The sequence below is a fragment of the Natator depressus genome, chromosome 5 (assembly GCF_965152275.1).
Source record: "Natator depressus isolate rNatDep1 chromosome 5, rNatDep2.hap1, whole genome shotgun sequence".
Taxonomy (NCBI): domain Eukaryota; kingdom Metazoa; phylum Chordata; order Testudines; family Cheloniidae; genus Natator; species Natator depressus.
Window position 1 is genome coordinate 101,134,081 of NC_134238.1, and position 20,592 is coordinate 101,154,672.

The 20,592-nt window shown below is 46.8% G+C and overlaps 1 protein-coding gene across 2 annotated transcripts in view; it reads left to right on the forward strand.

Annotated features, from left to right (window-relative positions):
• RCL1 (RNA terminal phosphate cyclase like 1) overlaps nt 1-10,802 on the forward strand; it is a 104,925-nt gene extending 94,123 nt beyond the window's left edge. Inside the window, exons 10-11 of one of the 2 annotated variants that reach the window (XM_074953315.1) lie at nt 2,143-2,246; nt 9,244-10,794. In XM_074953315.1, coding sequence (XP_074809416.1) covers nt 2,143-2,246; nt 9,244-9,394 — 255 coding nt within the window. In that variant the 3' untranslated portion in view covers nt 9,395-10,794. Of the gene's footprint in view, nt 1-2,142; nt 2,247-9,243 lie in introns of both variants that reach the window. The other variant, XM_074953313.1, reaches the window with a different exon arrangement.
• The last annotated feature ends 9,790 nt before the right edge of the window (nt 10,803-20,592 follow it).

Consider the following 20,592-nt stretch of genomic DNA (forward strand, 5'->3'; position numbering starts at 1 on the left):
AGAACGCTGCAAGCAGTTGCAAGAATGGCTTGTTGCTGTGTATTCATTATAGTTCAACCCTGTTTATCAGAAACATTTCAGGGCCATCGAAAAGTAAGGGATGAACAGTCAGTTTGCAATTTCTGGATAAACTGCTCATGCTAGGAGGAAATGTGAGATTAGGATAAATGGGGTTTTACTGTGTAATCTGGTTTGGCGTGTATCCAGAACCATGCTCCCTGCTTCTAATTATCAAAAGAAAGAGTTTTTCCGAAGTAAAGTTTAAAGGCTGCAATTATTTCCAAGCCATCTAGACTCCCTTGATTAAAGGGATACTATTAACTAGTTTGGGAACAAAATTTAGGTTATTTAATTATTATTATTATTTATTAATAATAAAGAAAACAGAATTTTGTAAACCCAAGTCTTTAAAGACTCTCTCAAAATGTCCAATCAATTTTTTGTTTGGATGTTAAAGGGGCAGTGTCAATGTCAAAATGACACTGCTGTCTGAAACATTTTTACTTTTGTTTATAGTAACTGAAAGATACGGGAGACAAATATAAAGTTAAATTATATTAACATAGCCTCTTAGCCTTAGAACATAGCACACAGTACAATACATATAAGATAAATATGAGTTTTAAAATCAACACAACTCCATAAAATTAATACAAGTTCTTTAAAAATACAAAAACAAAAAACACAAGTTCAGCCTTGCCCCAGAATCAGTTACAACTTTAAAGTCACAGTCCCTGCAACATTATACAAAAATAAGCTAACAAGGATTAGAAATGCATTATTTCATTTAGGTCATAAGGAGTCTCTTTCATAAACTTGTTTTAGCAGTCAACCAGGCAAATAGGGCAACCTGCCTATAATAGAAACATTGTCACAAGTATTCTTGCTTTTGAGCCAGTGCAGACATCTGAGCCAGAAATGGGGCTAGACCTTTGTTTCTCAGGTAACTGAACAAGTTACCAGAAAGTAAGTAGTGTGGTAGATCTTCAACTTAGCTAGACCTGCATGGGCAAAACTCCTCTCTCCCAAACACATTAGCTTCATAGTTTGAAAACAGTTTCATAAATGCCCTCCTTGACATACTTTTGTTCAAAATATCCAAATATTTCTCCAAACTATGTCTGCTCTTTGAATAAGAAAGCCAAGGGAACAACTGCCATGTCCAGTTGTTTGCAGATATCTTCTGCTCTAAATTTAATGGAGATTCCACACTCTTGCCTACATCCCTAGCCAGGTCAAGTTGCAACAAGCCCAAGGAATGGCGAGAACAATGGACTTTCAAAAGCCAGAGGAACTCTAGGGGTTGTGTACTGCTCAGCTGTTCTCCCAGACATAACCTTGGATGATGCTGTAGATTCATATGCTGAATGCTCAGCCAATAATTCAATATAAAGGCATTATGCTTCATTCAAAACAGCGCACTCCCCTATTTCTGCCCTAAGTAAAGCTGCCAGGATGTAATTTGAGAGGCTGAGCCTGGGAGAAAAATATTATTTTCCCACAGGGCTTTTGTTTTGCACATTTGATAGCGCTTTATGTCATTCCACGTAGCCTGTGTTACTTGTAGTTGTGTGGATTTTTCACATAGCAACACCAGGAGGGAGAAATGTTCTTTGAAAACAGGAAAATGTGTCTGCACAACCACAATAATTGGCAGCCGGGGGTTGGGCAGATGTAATACCTGAAACTACTTTTAACTAACTTTTTTGAAGTTGAATAGCTTTCAAGGTTGTGTCCCATTTTAAACATTTACCTAAAGAGCTATAACCCAAGCATTTCAGTAATCTGTTAGTGCACATGCACCTGAAAGAGACTAGTCTATTTTCACTTGACCAAAATGAGTGAAATGCAAAACCAATATATTTTTCCTCTGTTTACATTGTTTGTTAAATTTTAGAGATTCTCTGGGTTTTCATAATCAATAGTATTAGAAAAATAATTTCCTTACTATGCTTTTTAACTCAAGTCCCTTTCCAAATATGCCCTGTGAAGTTAGTTACGATTACAAAATCTGGATTTTATCTTTTGACCCTTGAAATGTGAGAGCTGTAATAGTTCTGTGTTTTAAGTAAACGTTCCTCCATCTTTTTCCTATTTTCTGGTTTGTATAAAGATTAATAATTAAAATGTTTGTGTTTACAGGGAGGCTGTGTGGATTCAACAAACCAGAGCCTAGTTCTGCTCCTCATGACCCTTGGACAGCCTGATGTTTCCAAAGTCCTACTAGGACCTCTGTCTCCGTACACGTAAGTTGTTCTCTTTAATTTAAATACAAAATCTTGTTTCATTTGCAATTAATAGAATAATAGGTATTTTTGTGCAGAACACTTCATTTGTGGCTATGAACAGACATGTGTGCTGATCATTTTATGATCAGCACATCATAAGTTACTTAATGTTTATTGTTACACACTGGAAGAAGACTTCCTTACTTTCCTATTTTCCCTTGGATTCCAAGGGAATTAAACTTTCAGAGACCAGTTTGTTGTTGGTTCTTGGGTCTTGGATTGTATACACGTCAATTACATTTTTGTTACCTAGCATAAGCTGTCTTGTTTTGCCTAATGACCTGTGTTGTAGCTGTGCACGTAATGGAAGGTATTCTGAATGGCTGACTAACACCAAGATCGTATCCAGTTCATGGCATGAGTGTCCAAGAGAAACAGCTCAAGGATGTATCTCGTTGACATACTTGGGACCCTGGGGTCTCAGAACTGTTATGGATTGCATTTTATTTTTGCTTTGGCCTTTTTTCTAACAGTTTTTCAAGGTCTGTGGCAGTTACCAGTCTGAAGAGAGAGAAGTGCTGTGTTTCCCCCAGTGTTGGTTGGGACACAGAAGGGCAAAAGGCATGCTGCTTTCCTGTTACCGTAGTTGGCTGATAAACAATTGACTAGACCAAAGCAGTTATCAGAGATTGAATTGATCAAACTGTGCCTCTTTAAGGGGAAGTGGAGAGATGCGTATGTGCGGGGATGATATCAAACAATTAGAACATGAACTGTCCTTTTTCGGTTATCATGGTACCGGTGCTGTATATGTGAAAGGTACAGTACTGTGATAACTGAAGAATGATGGTGCCATCACATGAGAACTACAAACTGCATAACTGCTAGCAAACCCTGATACCTCAGAAACCAACAGATCCACCAGAGTTGTGTGGAAGGGGGTTTGTATGGATTTTGAGGGGAGCAATGGAGGATTATCTTTATGGAAGGGGTGAAGTAGACCATCACAAGGTGAGTATCTACTTAGTGTTCAGTAATATCATCCAACATCAGTGATTAGAGTGTAATAATCTGATGTTTTACAGTTGTTTAAACCACAAAGTTTGTAAAGCAGTAATTTTTAAGTGGACTGATTTCAGCTACTTTAGTTCTTGTAACGGTAGTGCAGAGTTTTGGCAGTGGAGGAGGATTTCTATCGAGATCAGCATGTTTCATGTGAGATCATGTGAGGTTTCTTTTTTCTGTCTGCAACTTCTGTGCTGCTACCATCTAAGGGTTGAGAAATCAGTCTCCACAGCTACTGAGCATAGATGCATGAGACATTTTAAAAAATAACGATGAGAAGCAAAACGCTATTGAGTTCCGCTCCATTTCCCCAGCCCGCACGTCCCCCTCCCTCTGATTGCTGCTATGTTAGTCGCGTCTTGAATTTAGCACCTTCACACTGAAAAATCCCAAGCTAATTATTTGATAAATGATATTTACAGTATAGTTCCCTTGTCTAGTGCAGTGCAGTTGGTGGATTATGGTGTTGGGAATGGGAACAATGCCTTGGAATAGGTCCCTTCCCCTGACCCCATGTGAAGGAGGACTCTACCAGGTTAATTGGGGGGAGGGGTGCTCACATGCCAGGCATGCCACCTCTGGCTCAGTTACTGACATGGTTCTCCTAAGTAAAATGGGCTGAAGAAAAGATACATTGGCATAGAGCCATATAGATCCTTCCTCCACATTCATAGTCCAGATTCCACAGAGTCTAGGAGCCTTTCCCTTTGCCGAGACAACTTTAAAATCAGAAGTGGGGCACTGCTGCTGCCATACCACGGATTCAGTTGTGTGCAATAGTGGGGTATTAGATGGGGTGGGATCTGAGTTACTACAGAAAATTCTTTCCTGGATATCTGGCTGGTGAATCTTGCCCATATGCTCAGGGTTTAGCTGATCACTATTTGGGGTTGGGAAGGCATTTTCCTTCAGGGCAGATTGGAAGAGGCCCTGGAGGTTTTTCGCCTTCCTCTGTAGCATGAGGCACGGGTCACTTGCTGAAGGATTCTCTGCTCCTTGAAGTCTTTAAACCACAATTTGAGGACTTCAATAGCTCAGACATAGGTGAGAGGTTTTTCGCAGGAGTGGGTGGGTGAGATTCTGTGGCCTGCGTTGTGCAGGAGGTCGGACTAGATGATCATAATGGTCCCTTCTGACCTTAGTATCTATAAATCTGTGAATCCCAGATCACACAAGGTTAGGATGTTTTCACAATTTAGCATACGCTACTCAGCATACAGTTGTGTCATGGGGAGGAGGTGGCAACCACAGCACACAGTGAAACAGCTCAGGAGACCAAGAGGAGGGAGGGAAAGGGAAGCCTTACTCCTGCTGGAAATGGCCATTGGGAAAAGGAAAGGGGAATTTAGCATTCGCTCTGGGGAGGATTCATAGACTTTAAAGCCAGAAGGGACCACCATGATCATCGAGTCTGACCTCCTGTACATTGCAGGCCATAGGACCTCACCTACCCACTCCTGTAATAGACCCCTAAACTCTGGCTCAGTTATTTAAAAGTCGTCACCGATGGAAAATCCATCACAACCTTGCTAAATTGTTCCAATGGTTAATTATACTCACTGTTAAAAATGTACGCCTTGTTTCCAGTCTTGAGTTTATCTAGGTTCAGCTTCCAGCCACTGGATTGTGTTATACTTTTTCTCTGTTACAACAAAAAGCCCATTATCAAATAGGTGTTCCCCATGTAGGTACCTATAGACTGTAATCAAGTCACCCCTTAACCTTCTCTTTGTTAAACTAAATCAGGGGTTGGCAACCGGCGGCACGCATGCCAAAGGCAGCACGCAAGCCGATTTTACTGGCATGCTGCTGCCAGCTGGAGTCCTGGCCACTGCCCCTGCTCAGCCCGCTGCCGGCCTGGAGTTCTGTCCACTGGTGTAGTGTATTAAATTTCTCCCCGTAGGAATGTGCTTCTTGTGGAGCACCAAGACTGGCGGCCGTAAGTAGTATGCCGTAAGTAGCACATTCCTACGGGGAGAAATTTAATACACTACACCCCGGCCCCGCTCAGCCCGCTGGTGGTCTGGAGTTGTTAAAATATGTTCTCTCACCCCTTATCAAAAATTACACTACAATTAGCTTAAAAACTTGAAAACGTGAAAACTTTGTATATTACAGTAATTGTTAAAAAATGTATAATGTTAATAAATACATAGGTTTGATGAAACAAAGTAGTTGTACTTAGGTGCCTATGCTTAATTTGTGTTTTCGATGATTTACCTTCTAAAAAAATCTCGCATGTCTCGCACCCCCAGAAAGGGCATCTCGCATTCCAGGTTAAGAACCACTATACTAAACTGATAGATCTGCATTTTAATTTAATTTTAAATGAAGCTTCTTAAACATTTTTAAAATCTTGTTTACTTTATATACAACAATAGTTTAGTTACATAATATAGATTTATAGAGAAGGACCTTCTAAAAACGTTAAAATGTATTACTGGCATGCGAAACCTTAAATTAGAGTGAAAAAATGAAGACTTGGCACACCACTTCTGAAAGATTGCTGACCCCTCAGCTAAATAGATTGAGCTCCTTGAATCTGTCACTGTAAAGCATGTTTTCTAATCCTGAAATCATTCTTGTGGATCTTCTTTGAACCCTCTCCAATTTATCAGCCTCCTTCTTGAGTTGCGGGTACCAGAACTAGACACAGAATTAAATCAGCAGTCTCACCAGAGCTTGGTACAGAGGTAAAATAACCTCTCTACTCCTACTTGAGATTCCCCCATTTGTGTATCCCAGGATCTCATTAGCTCTTTTGGACACAGCATCGTACTGAAAGCTCACATTCAGCTGATTATCCACCATGACCCCCAGCCTTTGTCAGAGTCATTCTTCCCCAGGATAGAGTTCCTCATCCTGTAAATATGGCCTACATTCTTTGTTCCCAGATGTATACCTATACACACAGCCATATTAAAACGCAAATTGTTTGCTTGTGCCCAGTTTACCAAGCAATCCAGATCGCTCTGAATCAGTAACCTGTCCTCTTCATTATTTACCACTCCCCCAATATTTATGTCCTCTTCAAACTTTTAGTGCTGATTTTGTTTTCATCGTGGTCATTGATAAAAACATTAAATAGCCTGGGTCCAAAACTGATCCCCACTGGAAACGGAGTCTCTCGAGGACAATTCCCTGTTTACAGTTACATTGTGAGACCTATCAGTTAGCCAGTTTTTGATCCATTTAATGCATGCCTTGTTAATTTTATATTCTATTTTTTAATCAAAATGTCAGCTGAAACAATGACAAAATCAACACAAATTCACAAAATGTTTCAGTCAACCCTAATCTGCATTTTTTGGTGGGGGGAAAACCACTTCCTGAGATCGTCTCATTGTTTGGGATTTGGCATCATGTTTTAAACAGAACAGCCTCAAAAAATAGGAGGTTGTGATTGTCTAATGGCTCCGTAATATGCACAAGGGAACATAAACTGTAATTGGCTGGCTGATGTCTGGGAAATGTGTATATATAGACATTTAAATGTTGAACAGACTCTTGTCCTCATAGTTGTGGTGTTGGGGAGTAACTCAGCCTGTAGTGAAAAGATCTGACAGCAAGTTCTGTAATAGAACTGCCTTCTTATGAAGGCAATGGTTGGATAGAAGCTGTGTTTGTGCAATATACCAACACTTCTAATGGGTTAGGCCCCTTTAGCTAGCCTTGGGACAGCGTGTCATTTGGCATCTAAAGGTATGTCTACACTACAGCTGCTACAGTTGATGGAAGGGGTTTTTCTGTCCATGTAGTTAATCCATCTCCCCAAGAAGTGGTAGCTAGGTTGACGTAAGAATTCTTCCATAAGTGTAGCTGTCTACACCAAGGGTTAGGTCGACCTTGCTACGGTGCTCAGGGCATGGAATTTTTCACAGCTTTGAGCCACGTACAAGGTCGAGCTAACCTTTTAAGTGTAAAGTAGGCCTAACTTTTCTGCTTGAAGTGTAAATGACTGTCAGTGAAATGACTTCTGTGGCAGCGATAATTTAGTGAACTACAGAACAAGCTGCTTTGCCCATAAAACACTTTTAAGTGCATGTGCAATTGATGTATCTCACGTCATTTCACTTTGCAGCCTCCTGGAAAAAGACACTGCTTCTGTAAACACTTGTTGTTTTGTTCAAGGCAGTGGCTTTTGTTTGAAGTTTGGGGAGAAGTGGAATGCTGCACACCAGGCTTCACTCTGCTCCCCCTTGCAGACTGACGAGGCTGCGCCTGGAGGTGGCTTTCATACCTGAGGAACTGCAAGTGCATGTGGACACTGGCAGCCTCTCCTCCTCCCTCTTTTCCCTAATTTCCACCCCTCATACTTACATGACAAGACAGCAGGGGATTAGTAAACACTGTCCCAAAGGAAGACCACAGTTCTCTGCCATTTCCTGCCAAATTCTGTTTGCTTTCACTGCTCTCAGAGGTTTCTTGTATTGAAGAATGGCCTACTCTGCTCTGTCTCCTCCATTCCCCCACAGTGTGCTCCCAGTGCTGCCACCATTTCTGGACCATCTCGCTTTTGGGGGAGTGCCTTGGGACTTTCTTAGGTCTTGTAGTGCTTCGGCAGTGATTGTCTCTCTCTTGCCTCGTGCTTCCTCTGTGTCAGGAACTATTTCTTAAAATAGCATCAGGGGACACAGAACTGAAAAGGAATTTGATCTCACAAGTGTGATCAATATAGTATTAAAGCTCTTAGGACAATGGCATTTTCTAGGCTACCTGCCAAAAGAAGGCTCAGGAGTGGTGTACAGGTCTCCTCTTTCCAAAGGCTAAGCTTATCTGAGAAGAGAATCTTGGGAACCTAGCAGTTGTCCCGTGGATTAAACCAGCGATTCATCCACTTTGGTATCCTGTCTCTCTCTAACAGTGGTTGGTACCAGCTTCAGAAAAGAGGGCAAGCATTGCATAGTGAGCAATTATCAATTTTCCATTTTGTTGCCCTTCAGTTTCATTGACTATCCCCAAGGCGCATCCCATTTACCTTCTTTATACCATTCATTATTTTTTCTGTCATATCCACTCCAGTTTGTCTCCTCTTTAGAGCTGCTTTGTTTAATCTGTTTTGTCTCTCTTCCATAGAGAAGTCTCTTCAGACCTGTACACTTGAAAAAATAGATTTTCAGGTGTAAACACTTTTTTCCAAAAGAAGTCCAGAATCTGAATTCTTTTTTTCTTTTTTCTTTTTTTTTAAGCGATACTGTTAGATTCTAAAGATGTGTGTATTTTAGCAGTGGGGAGCTTGTAAAACTGATCAGCTTTGTGCTTTTGAATCTGTTTGCTATATTCCCTCCCACAAAACATTTTTAATTTCCTTAGCTACCCTCAAAAGTATTTTTCAGAAATTCCAGTAAAGTTTAGCACTGAACATTTTTGGGGGGGCAGAATGGATGGGGAACTGGTTTGGGAGACATGGGAACTGGATTCTGAGCTGCTGTGTGACCACGGTCAGGTTATGCCACCTCTGTGTCTCAGTTTCCTCTCCCACTCTTTGTGTGGTCTATTTAGATTATTAACCCTTCATGGCAAAGACTGTCTTTTCATCTTTTTTTGCAGCTCCAGGCTCAGTTGGAGCCTTTATCTGGGCATTGCTATAATACAAATACAATTTTTTTCGAACCCAAACACCCATTTTCTGACCTCTGTACCAAGTAGCCAGAATGTGAGAGAAGCTTTCAAGCCACACAGAGCTCAAAAGCTTGTCTCTCTGACCAACAGAAGTTGGTCCAATAATAGACATTACCTCACCCACCTTGTCTCTCTAAAATCCTGGGACAGACACAGCTTCAATTACATTGCATATCTCATTGAATGTTAGTCTGTGCTCTACTTACAGGACAAGACCACTGTGTTAACCAGATGAGTAACTGATTTGTTGAAGTTAGTTTTAACACTTCTTTTCTTATAATAAAAAAAAAGAGAGAGAAAAAACTCACTTGTCCCCTCTCCTTTTCAGAATTGAGTTTCTGCGACATTTGAGAAGCTTCTTCCAGATTATGTTCAAAATTGAAACCAAGCCATCTCACGAAGAGCTCCAGGGTGGAGAGAAAGTCTTAATGACATGCGTTGGCATTGGATTTTCCAACCTTAGCAAGACAATCAAATGATGAAACATCTGCAGCTTTTACGAAAATTTGACGTCAAAACGAGTACAGCAGAGATGTAGTTTAGCATCGTGCATACAAGATGGTTGGACCTCTTCTCCTTCTTTCCCCCCAGACTAATGTGGTGGTTGCTGTATGCAACTGTCTTTAAAAGTATTGACAGTTTTACCTTTTTATGGAGGAGTTAAGGAAGGAGACCTTAACAAAGATGACCAAAAAGAGAATTGCAGAGCAAATAATTTGTCAGAATGTGTATGGGGCGGGGGGGATTACAGAGCCCCGTCAAAGAAATACCAACATTGAAATAAACTGAACTCAAACTAGAACAATAGTTGTTTTTAAGTTGTACATATACAGAATTTGTGAAAGGCCTCAATACTGAAAACACTTATGTACGTAATGTTATGCATATGAGTAGTTGCATGGTTTTTCATGGAACTGTTTGCATTTATGAGGTCAAGTGTGTACATAAGTGTTTGCAGGATCAAGGTCTGAATCTTGAGTGGGCATTAGATAAGGACCATAAGACAGTGGAAAATCTCTTACTGATGTTATGGACTTTGTTCAAGCTCAGTGAACTCCTGGTGTGGGGATATAGAAGAAATATTTGCCATTAAACTTTTTTAAAAATTAGAATATGTAAAAGATGTTTGCCTATACTGATGTAATTCAACTTTCTTGCTCCCGGAGGTGGGGGGGGGGGAGATCTTTTGAGTAGGTGTCTGATTTGTAAATTGTTTTATTTCAGATTCTTTATTTTACTGTTAGAAAAATTGTGCGGGTTTGTTTGCTTATACAGTATTCCAAACACTCCAAAACAGGACTGTTCTGATCATTTGGGAAAGGTGGCAACACAATTGCATAGCCACAGAGTTTTGGTGGACTAAATGTATCACATCTGTGTATTGTCGTGTGTGGCAGCAGTCTTTGTGGGTGAGGAGTTTGGTTGGGGTTCCTTTTTTAATGTTTGTTGGGTATCTTTCAAATTTCCAAATGATGAAATATCCCATCAGGAAAGATTTTTTTCACACAGCAGAGGTAAGTGGTAGATGCTAGTGCACATATGTTAGTTTAGTATTGGACTGCTCTTATACAAGGAAAAAGTATTAAGCACACGGCCACAAATTGAAGTAGTTTTCCTCAGAGTGACAACCAATGAGGATGACTAATTTAAAATAAAACTATTTCAAAACAACCACTGGCTGTTACAATGGTCATAATCCTTGATAAACTATATTGATGCAATATGCTGTGATTGATATAGTATTACACCATTAGAAGATCATGAGAATACATCCTTATCCATTACCATTGTAAGAAATGCATCTGTAACATGATAGGTTCATGTTGGACCCACATAGGAATTCAACAGAAGGCTAGGTATATGATTAATAGTGTGCTGTAAATTATTGGAGACAACAATACTCATTATGTACTGCACTTGAAATTCTGTGTTTTTTGTAGCAATCTGCCTACACATTTATTTAGAAAAATAAAATTGTATTGATTTTTCTAAATGAGGCTTTTTTCCCCCTTTTAAATTTTGTTTTCCCCAGACTAGCACCCTGAATTTTCAAAAGATAAACCACTCCTCTAAACTGATATGAATGCGATAATTATCACCTTGGAAAACTTCTGGGAAGAGCAAAATAGGGGTGACTTTTTGATCTGTTTTTTTTAATACAATGTGTAGAAATTACTGTGAAAAGTGACAGGTTTCAGAGTAACAGCCGTGTTAGTCTGTATTCACAAAAAGAAAAGGAGTACTTGTGGCACCTTAGAGACTAACCAATTTATTTGAGCATAAGCTTTCATGAGCTACAGCTCACTTCATTGGATGCATAAAGCTGTAATATTTTGTACCCTGTCATGCACATCAGTGAAGGGAGCTGAGATGTAGTGTACACCATGGCACAGCCTAGTTGATATTACTATAACGGAAAAGCATTTCATGCCTTCATTGATATTCAGGACATGTCACAAAATGCTGCAGCGTGTGTCACATGACGTAAATCATGTAACTCAACGTTTTATTGCGGGGCTGTGTAATTTATTATGTGGAATTGTGTCCTTACTCTTCACAACCTTGATGGGGCACTAGAGTTCTATGTTGTGTGTTTTAAACTACTGCCAGGCAGTAACTTTTTGGTTAATTAAGAGATGGCAAGTCTAGTTCAATTCTGGAACTCCAAAATACTAGTCCCAGCTCTGCTACAGGCTTGTTGTGTAGCTTTGGGCAAAAACAGCCTCCATCTGTAAAACCTAAATATCTACCCATCTCATGGCTTTTGATTACTTGTGTAACATCTTGAACAGGTATATAATGGTTACATATTATCATTTTTGCCTCTGGGGAAGACACGAGATATTCTCATCTCAAGGTGCTGTGGGCTTGCCACTCCTCCCCCTAATGAAAATGGCATCCACAATGAGATATATGCCGCCCAGACTGTCACTTCTGAATATATTGAAAAACTTACTAGTAGAGATTACAGCCCTGAAATTACTTGGAATTACTGGGTGGAGGGGACAGTCTAAGTAGACATTGCTCATTTTGCTTGATACAGGTAAGTAGTGGGAAGCTCTTGGTTTCATTGTGAATAAAAAGCTTTCAAAATTGATTCTGAAAAACACATAGCAGGACTATAGTTATTCAGACATCATAAGTCTGGTAAATACTGTTTTTGTCAGCATGATTAATCCTTCCTACTTATGCAAACAGTTACAAGACTCCCTGTCTTCTTCCTTTAATGTTAGTGAGTTTGTTGGTTCTAACCTGATCAGCCTCCCTGAAAGTATCAGAGAGCACGATCAGACATTATTTATATCTCTCTTTTGTAAGTATAGTGTGCCCAATACTCTTGTGCCCCAGTTTATTTCAATTCATTGAATCAAAGCACTGAGACTGCACCATGAAGTATTTATCTGATTGTCTGCCTTGCATGGGTAGCCACAGATTATGGACTAAAGGTCTTGTCCTGCACCACTGAAATCAATGGAGCTTCCACATTGACTTCAGCAGAGACAGGATCAGACCCTAAACTCCCAAAATCCTGTCCCAGTATGCACTGGATTTGGTGTCAAGGCTGTGTGGCTTGTTTGGAGCAGCTCTTAGTTTATTCCAAAGTGCTGGCTGGGAATCAGGGCCAGGGAGGGAATATTCTCTGTACATTCCACTCCTTGCTGCTGTATGTATCCTCTTTGACAGGGTTAGCACCCAGTCAGCCAGGTATTGGTAAATTGTACCCAGATTTTTTTTAAATATATGCATCATCTTTATCTCTCCCAGTCTTCATATGTTCACCTATGTCACATGGTGGGATGGCCCTATAAGGGAGTTGAGGGTAGCAAGTGAGTGCAGCAAGCCCTCTATATCTCTTTATCTCCATACCCAGCTACTATGAGTTACACACCCAAATTAGGTGTGGCATGTCTTTTTTGGAAACTTGGGTTTTAATCTCTTCTAACCTGTAAGTACTAGACTGTAAATAAGGTGTACTGATTTACCAGTATGTTTGTTTTAATTTACCTTAGTAAAAGAAGAACAATGTGCAGTTTATACAAAAACATTTATAATACAAACCAATAACATGGCTGAAGTTTTGCGGGAAAGTAAATGTCCTTCTTTGAAGTGGATTCTTTGATAAGCTACCATCCATTTATACTGAAGGTACTGTATTTGGGATGACTGCATAAACACAGGGGACCAATGATTTAGAAGTTTAAATGTACAAGATGTGACTAATAGGAGTAAAAGTACAGATCCAACCCTAGTTAAGTTACTAATTTGGAGTGATACTCAGGCTTCTGGAATCCACCTGAATAAAGATGTTGGATGGTTACAACAACAATTTTAGAAGATGTTGAAGATTACTCTCTGCAAACATGATGTGCCACAAGTTGACCAGGCAGCAGATTCCTTAGCAGTGAAGTAATTATGTCATAAAGTGTCCTGCGCTCAACCAAACCGTAGCATTAAAGTTCGAGTGTTAGCCCATAACCCCACCCAGACAAAACAACTGGTTTGTGCAGCTTGACAGTGGAATGTTTACAATGACTCTCATTTGCTCATTGCTTTAAAGGGAAATAAAATAGAAAGGGTAGAAAAAGGGATAGGCAGTTTCACAGATCGGCCAATCTTTGAAGAAGAAGCAACAGTTCTCCAGAGCACTCTGGTAAGAACTTTATTAAAATTGATTTTAGCGCTTATGTGAATGGTGTTGATTTGGCAACTCTACAGATCAGATTCCTTTTATCCATAGACCAGGTGTAGCATGAGCTATGGGAAGGCAATCTGCCTCACTTCTGATGGACCACTTCCATGGGGTAATGATAATTCAAGTTGTATGCTGTGACAAAGTTCCTCCTCTGTCCTGCGCTTCTTGACGGATTTGCCTGCCTCAGAGATTCATGGTGGCCCTCACTTTGGCCACTTTTGCTAGTGGCTCAAACCTGCCGTTCACTCAGCTAACCTCATCACTGGCCAGCATGGGGAAAAGGAAGGAGAACAATCCCCACACTCTCTGCTGGTCCACGTAGTGGGTCGGGGGACAGGCCAGGGACCTTCCCCTCTGATGGGCTCCGCAGTCCAGGTCAACACCTCCTGTATCCAGTAGGGAGATGGGGGGAACCCAGGCCTGCCCTCTACTCTGGGTTCCAGCCCAGGGCCCTGTGGATCACAGCAGTCTACAGTATTTCATGTAACACCTGTGTGACAGCTACAACTCCCTGGGCTACTTTCCCATGGCCTCCTCCCAACACCTTTTGTATCCTTACCACAGGACCTTTCTCCTGATGCCAGATAGCATTTGTACTCCTCAATCCTCCAGCAGCACGCCTTCTCACTCTCAGCTCCTTGCGCGCACCTCACTAACTGGAGTGACGTCCTTTTTAAATCAGGTGCCCTGATTAGCCTGCCTGTCTTAATTGATTCTAGCTGCTTCTTAATTGGCTCCAGGTGTCCTAATTAGCCTGTCTGCCTTAATTGGTTCCAGCAAGTTCCTGATTGTTCTGGAACTGCCCCTGTTACCTTACCAGGGAAAAGGGACCTGGTTAACCTGGGGCTAATATATCTGTCTTCTATCACTCTCCTAAAGCCCCCTGGCCTGGGCTTTTCTTACTTTTTGCCCCTGTTTCAGCTCCACCCCTCCCCTCCCCCCGACCGGGCCAGACGCTTTTCTTCATTTTTTTTTTTTTTGGCTGTTTTTCTGCTGCCGTTCGAGTGCTGGTCGGCTGCCAGCTAGCTGCCAGCCCCCCCACGCCTGCCCTCGGACGCTGCTACTGCTCCAGCTGAAACCTCTGGGGGCGGGGGGAGAGGACTGCCGACCCGCTCCCCGGAGGAGGGGAGTGGAAGCCCCCAGACCCAACCATTTTGCTGTATGTTCATGGCCTAGAGCAATCTTCTTATCTCTCCAACATTCCTGGCCTGCTGAAAGCCTCGCTACAAAACCAGAAGGGAAGATGGCAGACAGAAAAAACTGCCCAGGGAAGCTACAAATCATCGTGGAGGGGGCCGTAAGACTGAGTAATTTTTGAACTGTACTGTCGTGTGGGGGGAGTTTGTGTCTTAACTGCGTTTGTAGGGGCACGGGGGTGTGGCATGGAGCTGCCCCCTGATTTATCGGTACCCCCCCCCCAACACTACTACAACCGTCACGGCCCCCCCGCCGTCCGTCCCTGCTGGCAACTTGCCATCTGCCTCTGGATTCAGCTGCTTTCCCTGATTCCACCATCCGGACCAGAAACGACAGCCGACCAAACGAGACTCTTTGCACGCGTGGGTCCATGTCCCATCCTCCCCCCGGACTGTCCACCCCACAGTTTGCCCCTACTACCTGACCCCAACTCCTGTTTCCTCCCCCGTCCAGTCTGACCCCTTTGCCCGCCCCCCCCCGCCTGCAGCCCAACAGGGAGGAGTGGTTAATCTGCTTCCCCCTCCTCCTTCTGGTGTCTCCCCATCTCTCCCTGCTCACGATGGCGGGGAATGAGAGGGGTGAGGCCCCTCTAACAACCTCAGCTGCCCCTCCCCCACCTACCCCCCTGCCCAACCCCCAAGCCTCCCCCCCGACCACTGCTGCCAAAACATCTGCCACTGCCCCCGCTGGGGCATCGGCAGCAGGAGGCACCGGGGTGACTACTGCCGCTGCTACGCCCACCGCCCCCCCCCCAATTCTAGGAGAGCCCCCCCCAGTTAGCCGGAAAGGCCAGGGTGTGAAGAAGGGAAAGGGCCCCGCTACAACCACTAGGCCCTCCATGGCAGGGGCTGCCCCCACCGCTGTGGCCTCATCATCGACCATGGCGTCCCTCCCCGCTGTTCCCTCCACCAGCTCTGCGAGCATCCCTCCCCCGGCCCCCAGGGCGTATGCCCAGGCGGTGGCAGCCCCCCCCCACCTGCCGCCTCGTCATCTTGCCCACCCACCGCCTCCGCTACCATCAATAGCGGCCAGGGCCCCTTTCCCACCATAACCAGGAAGCACAGCGTCCGTTGCCTCCTGGTGCCCGCCTCGCCCCATGTGGAGACATACGTGCAGGCGTTGGCGAAGGTGGTAGGACCCACGGCTATCGTGGCGGCCTCCAAAATGTACGGGAAGGTCGTTTTTTTCTTAGTATCAGAGGCTGCCTCCCAGGAGGCGGTGGAGAAGGGCCTGGCGGTGGGGGGGGGTGTTCATCCCCCTGGAGCCGCTAGAGGACCTGGGCGTCCGCCTAGTCCTGACTTCCATCCCTCCTTTTCTACCCAATGCCGCCCTGTTACCCGCTCTCTCCACCCTGGGGAAACCTGTCTCTGTCATCAGCCCTCTCCCGTTGGGCTGCAAGGACCCCACCCTCCGTCACGTCCTCTCGTTCCGCCGGCAAGTGCAGCTTCTACCGCCGCCGCCGGTGCATGATGGAGAGGCGCTCGAAGGGTCCTTCCTAGTCCCCTACCAGGGAGCCCGCTATCGGGTCTACTACTCCACAGGAGAGGCCCAGTGCTACCTCTGCAGATCAGCGGGGCATGTCCGAAGAGACTCCCCCTTGTCCCGGTGGGGAGGGGCACCCGAGACCCCCAAGACCCGGCAGGACATCGGCTCCATTGTTGCCGACGCCCCAGGCCACCCAGCACCTGAAACCACCTCTCCTCCTGCTCGATCCACCGCTGCTCCCGCCCGGGCACAAGAGACACCTCCCCTACAATGCCCACACGAGCAAGAGAGCCCCGCCCTTGCTGTTAACAATCCAGCAGAGCCTATGGAGGAGGGTGCAGCAAAGATATCACCGCGCATAGGAGAGGGCCCACCCCAAGGAGAACCCCCCCCCATGCTGCCTCACTGTTACCCCCCCGAGCCTGTGCCCCCCAACACGACCCCTGCTAACCAGCCCCCAGACGATGCTATGGAGGGCTGGACCCTAGTCCAGGGAAAGCGAGGCAAGCGGAAGGCTCGAGCTCCGCTGCACCCATCCGATGTGGAGGCCCCCCGGAAGACCAGGAAGGGAGGCACTAATACTGAGCCTTCCGCTATGCCCACGAGTGAGATCCATCCGCCGGTGTCGTGGGGGGGAAGACAAAATAGCACTGGAAGGTAGGATCTCCCCTCCATGGGAGACCCTCCCCTCCGAGACCCCTGAGGAAGCCCCTGCTGCCCGAATATCACCCAAACCCCCTGCGAACCTCGAAGCGACCGTCGAAGCGGGCGCCAGAGGGGAGACCCCCGGGGTGGCAGAAGACGACCTCTCCTCCATGTATGAGGAGATTGAGGCCCTAGGTTTGACCCCGGTCACTCAGGGAGAGGATGACCTACTGCCGACTGGCCTCTATCTGGGCAACCTCACCCCAGTCCCCCTTTCCCCATGCTCCCTCCCCCTAACCGCCTTCCCGGGCGGGCACCCTACAGAAGGTGGTCCACCACCTGATGCCGTGGCTGCCAAATCCACCACAGAGCCTGCGCCTAGCATCACTGGGAGCCCCCTCCCCCCCTCCTTAACCCTCGAATCTGTTCAGGAGGCGCCACCTCTCAGCTGCTTGCCTCCCGAAGCCCAGAGCCTCGCCTCTGCCCCCGCCTCCACCCTTGTCCCTGCCCAATCCACCTCTTCCTGCAATGCTATTGCCGCCCCGGGGTTATTTCTTTCCCTTTTTTTGCGGATCCCCCCCAAGGAGCAGCCTTTGCATTTTCCTGCCGTGACGCATTAGGAGCTGCAATTTTCCCTCCGCCATCCCCTTCTACCCCAAGGCTTGAGATGGACCTAATAACTTTAGCCTGTCAGACACCCCGTCGGTGGTCCGCACCCTGTCTTCCCGCCTCAGCGGACCACGAGGCTGCACCAAGAGCCCCACCAGGGAATAACCGGGAAATCGCAACCCCACCCCCCCATGAGCTGCAAAAAGCGTTGCGGGAGTTTTTAGAAGACATCCGTGGCTCCCGCAACAGGATACAGCTAGCTCTCCAGCTATGGGAGGACTTTGATCAAATCCTCCAGGCCACAAGGGCCCTTATAAAGGAGGGTAGAGGGAAAGGAAGGCACGGTGCCGCAGCCTACGGGCGGGCCCGCAGTTTCCGTGATGATTTACTCACTTACGGGATGGGTCACGGATTGTTGCGTGACCCGCCGGGGGCCGCAAACACCCCCACCAACAAGGAACCCCCCCAACCCCCCCGGCCCTCCACATGACGTCTCTCATTATCGCAACTTTGAACACCAGGGGCTGTAGGATGGCTCTCTGCAGGTCCCAGGTGCTCTCTTACCTTCGGGAAGGGGGGTACTCTGTGGTTTTCCTGCAGGAGACCCATACGGATCCGACCGCCGAGGACAGCTGGCGGCTGGAGTGAGGGGACGGGGTCTACTTTAGCCACTTCACGATTCGACAAGCTGGAGTGGCGACCCTGTTCTCCCCCAACCTACGGCCCGAGGTGCTAGGGGACACTGAGGCCTTGCCGGGCCACCTGCTGCGTCTCCGAGTCCATATGGAGGGGCTTGTGGTCAACCTCGTTAACATCTATGCCCCGACAACGAGCCCGAAGCGGCCGCAATTCTATCAGCGGGTGTCCGACTTCCTCGGCACCCTAGATTCTCACGAGTGCCTAGTCCTGGGAGGGGACTTTAACACCACCCTCGAGGAGCAGGACCGCTCAGGACCCGAGCTGAGCCCGGCCGCCGTGAACATTCTCCGAGGAATAGTTGAACATCACTCCCTAGTGGACGTCTGGCGTGACCACCACCCAGATGACACTTCCACGTTCACCTTTGTCCGGGTGGAGGCCCACTGGTCACACCACTCTTGGTTGGACCATATTTATTTATCCCGTTTCCATCTTTCACGAGCCCACTCCTCCAACATTCGGCCGGCCCCTTTCTCCGACCACCATCTAGCTACCATAACAGCCTCCCTCCGTGCAGAGAGGCCGGGGCCAGCCTATTGGCACTTTAACAACAGCCTGTTGGAGGATGAGGGCTTCGTGACGTCCTTCCGGGAGTTCTGGCTGGCCTGGCGAGAGCAGCGGCGTGTCTTTCCCTCGGCATGGCGATGGTGGGATCTAGGGAAGCTATGTGCCAAGCTCTTCTGCCGTGACTACACCCGGGGCACCAGCCGACAGAGAAATGCAGCGATAGAGCAGTTGGTATGGGAGGTCTTAGAGATGGAGAGGCGTCTGGCCGCCAGCCCCGAGGACCCGTTCCTCTGCGGAGTGTGCCGGGAGAAGCGGGAGGAGCTCTGGGCCCTCGAGGACCATCGCGCCCGAGGTGCCTTTGTTCGTTCCCGCATCCGTCTCCTTCGGGAGATGAATCGCGGCTCCTGTTTCTTCTACACCCTGGAGAGAACGAGGGGGGCCAAGAAACACGTCACCTGCCTTCTAGCAGAAGACGGCACCCCCCTCACAGATCCAGTGGAGATGTGTGGGAGGGCCCGTGACTTCTACAAAATCCTTTTCTCCCCGGATCCGACCGATCCTGGCGCTTGCAGGGTGCTCTGGGAGGAACTCCCCATGGTCAGCGTGGGCGACCGAGACCGACTAGAGCTGCCTCTCACCCTGGCCGAGTTCTCAGAAGCCCTCCAATGCCCACCAATAAATCTCCGGGCATGGACGGTCTGACCGTGGAGTTCTACCGCGCATTCTGGGACATGCTTGGCCCAGATCTAGCCACTGTCTGGGCCGAGTCTTTGCAGGGCGGGGTCCTCCCTCTTTCATGCAGGCGAGCGGTGTTCACCTTGTTGCCAAAGAAGGTGGACCTCCGCGATTTACGAAATTGGCGTCCTGTCTCGCTCCTTAGCACGGACTACAAAATCGTAGCGAAAGCAATCTCGCTGCGGCTAAGGTGGAGGCTTGCCAGGCCATCTATTTGGCAGCCTCCTCTGCCTGAATCAACTGGGTCAAGAGCTCTGGCTTGGCGGTGGGGGACTGGCGGCAGGTGAGCTCCCTCCCACCCGCGCTTCAGACCATCCGGTGGAGCGCGGGTCCACTGCTCTACCTAGGCGTTTACCTTTCTGCCACACACCCTTCTCCGCCGGAGAACTGGCAAAATTTAGAAGGCAGGGTGATAGAGCGGCTCTGGAAATGGACGAGGCTACTCCGATGTCTCTCCCTCTGAGGGAGAGCACTGGTGCTTAACCAACTAGTCCTGTCCACGCGCTGGTACTGGCTCAACACCCTGGTCCCAGCCTCAGGTTTCCTGACCAACCTCCGGACATCGATTCTAGAGTTCTTTTGGTCAGGAATGCACTGGGCCCCTGTTGGGGTTCTTCATCTACCCCTGAAGGAAGGAGGGCAGGGCCTGAAGTGTCTGCACACTCAGGTCTGTATCTTCCGCCTCCAGGCCCTGCAGAGGCTCCTTTATAGTGCAGGTAGTTCGACGTGGAACATACTGGCACACGCCTTCCTGCACCACTTCCAAGGGCTCCGATACGACCAGCAGCTCTTTTATCTCTGTCCGAGAGGTTTTCCGCGAGACCTCTCCGGGCTGCCGGTCTTCTACCAGGACCTCCTCCGGACCTGGAAACTGTTTTCAACGACCAGGTCCGTGGCGGCCACCGTGGGAGCAGATCTCCTCTCGGAGCCCCTGCTACACAACCCCCAGCTTCGTCTGCAGGTGGCGGAGTCCCACTCAGTGCACCAGAGTTTGGTCCTGGCGGAAGTCACGAGAGTCGGAGACCTCCTGGACTACAACCGGGGAGACTGGCTGGATCCCCTGACGCTCGCTCGGCGCATGGTGCTCTCCAGACCTCGTACCCCCTG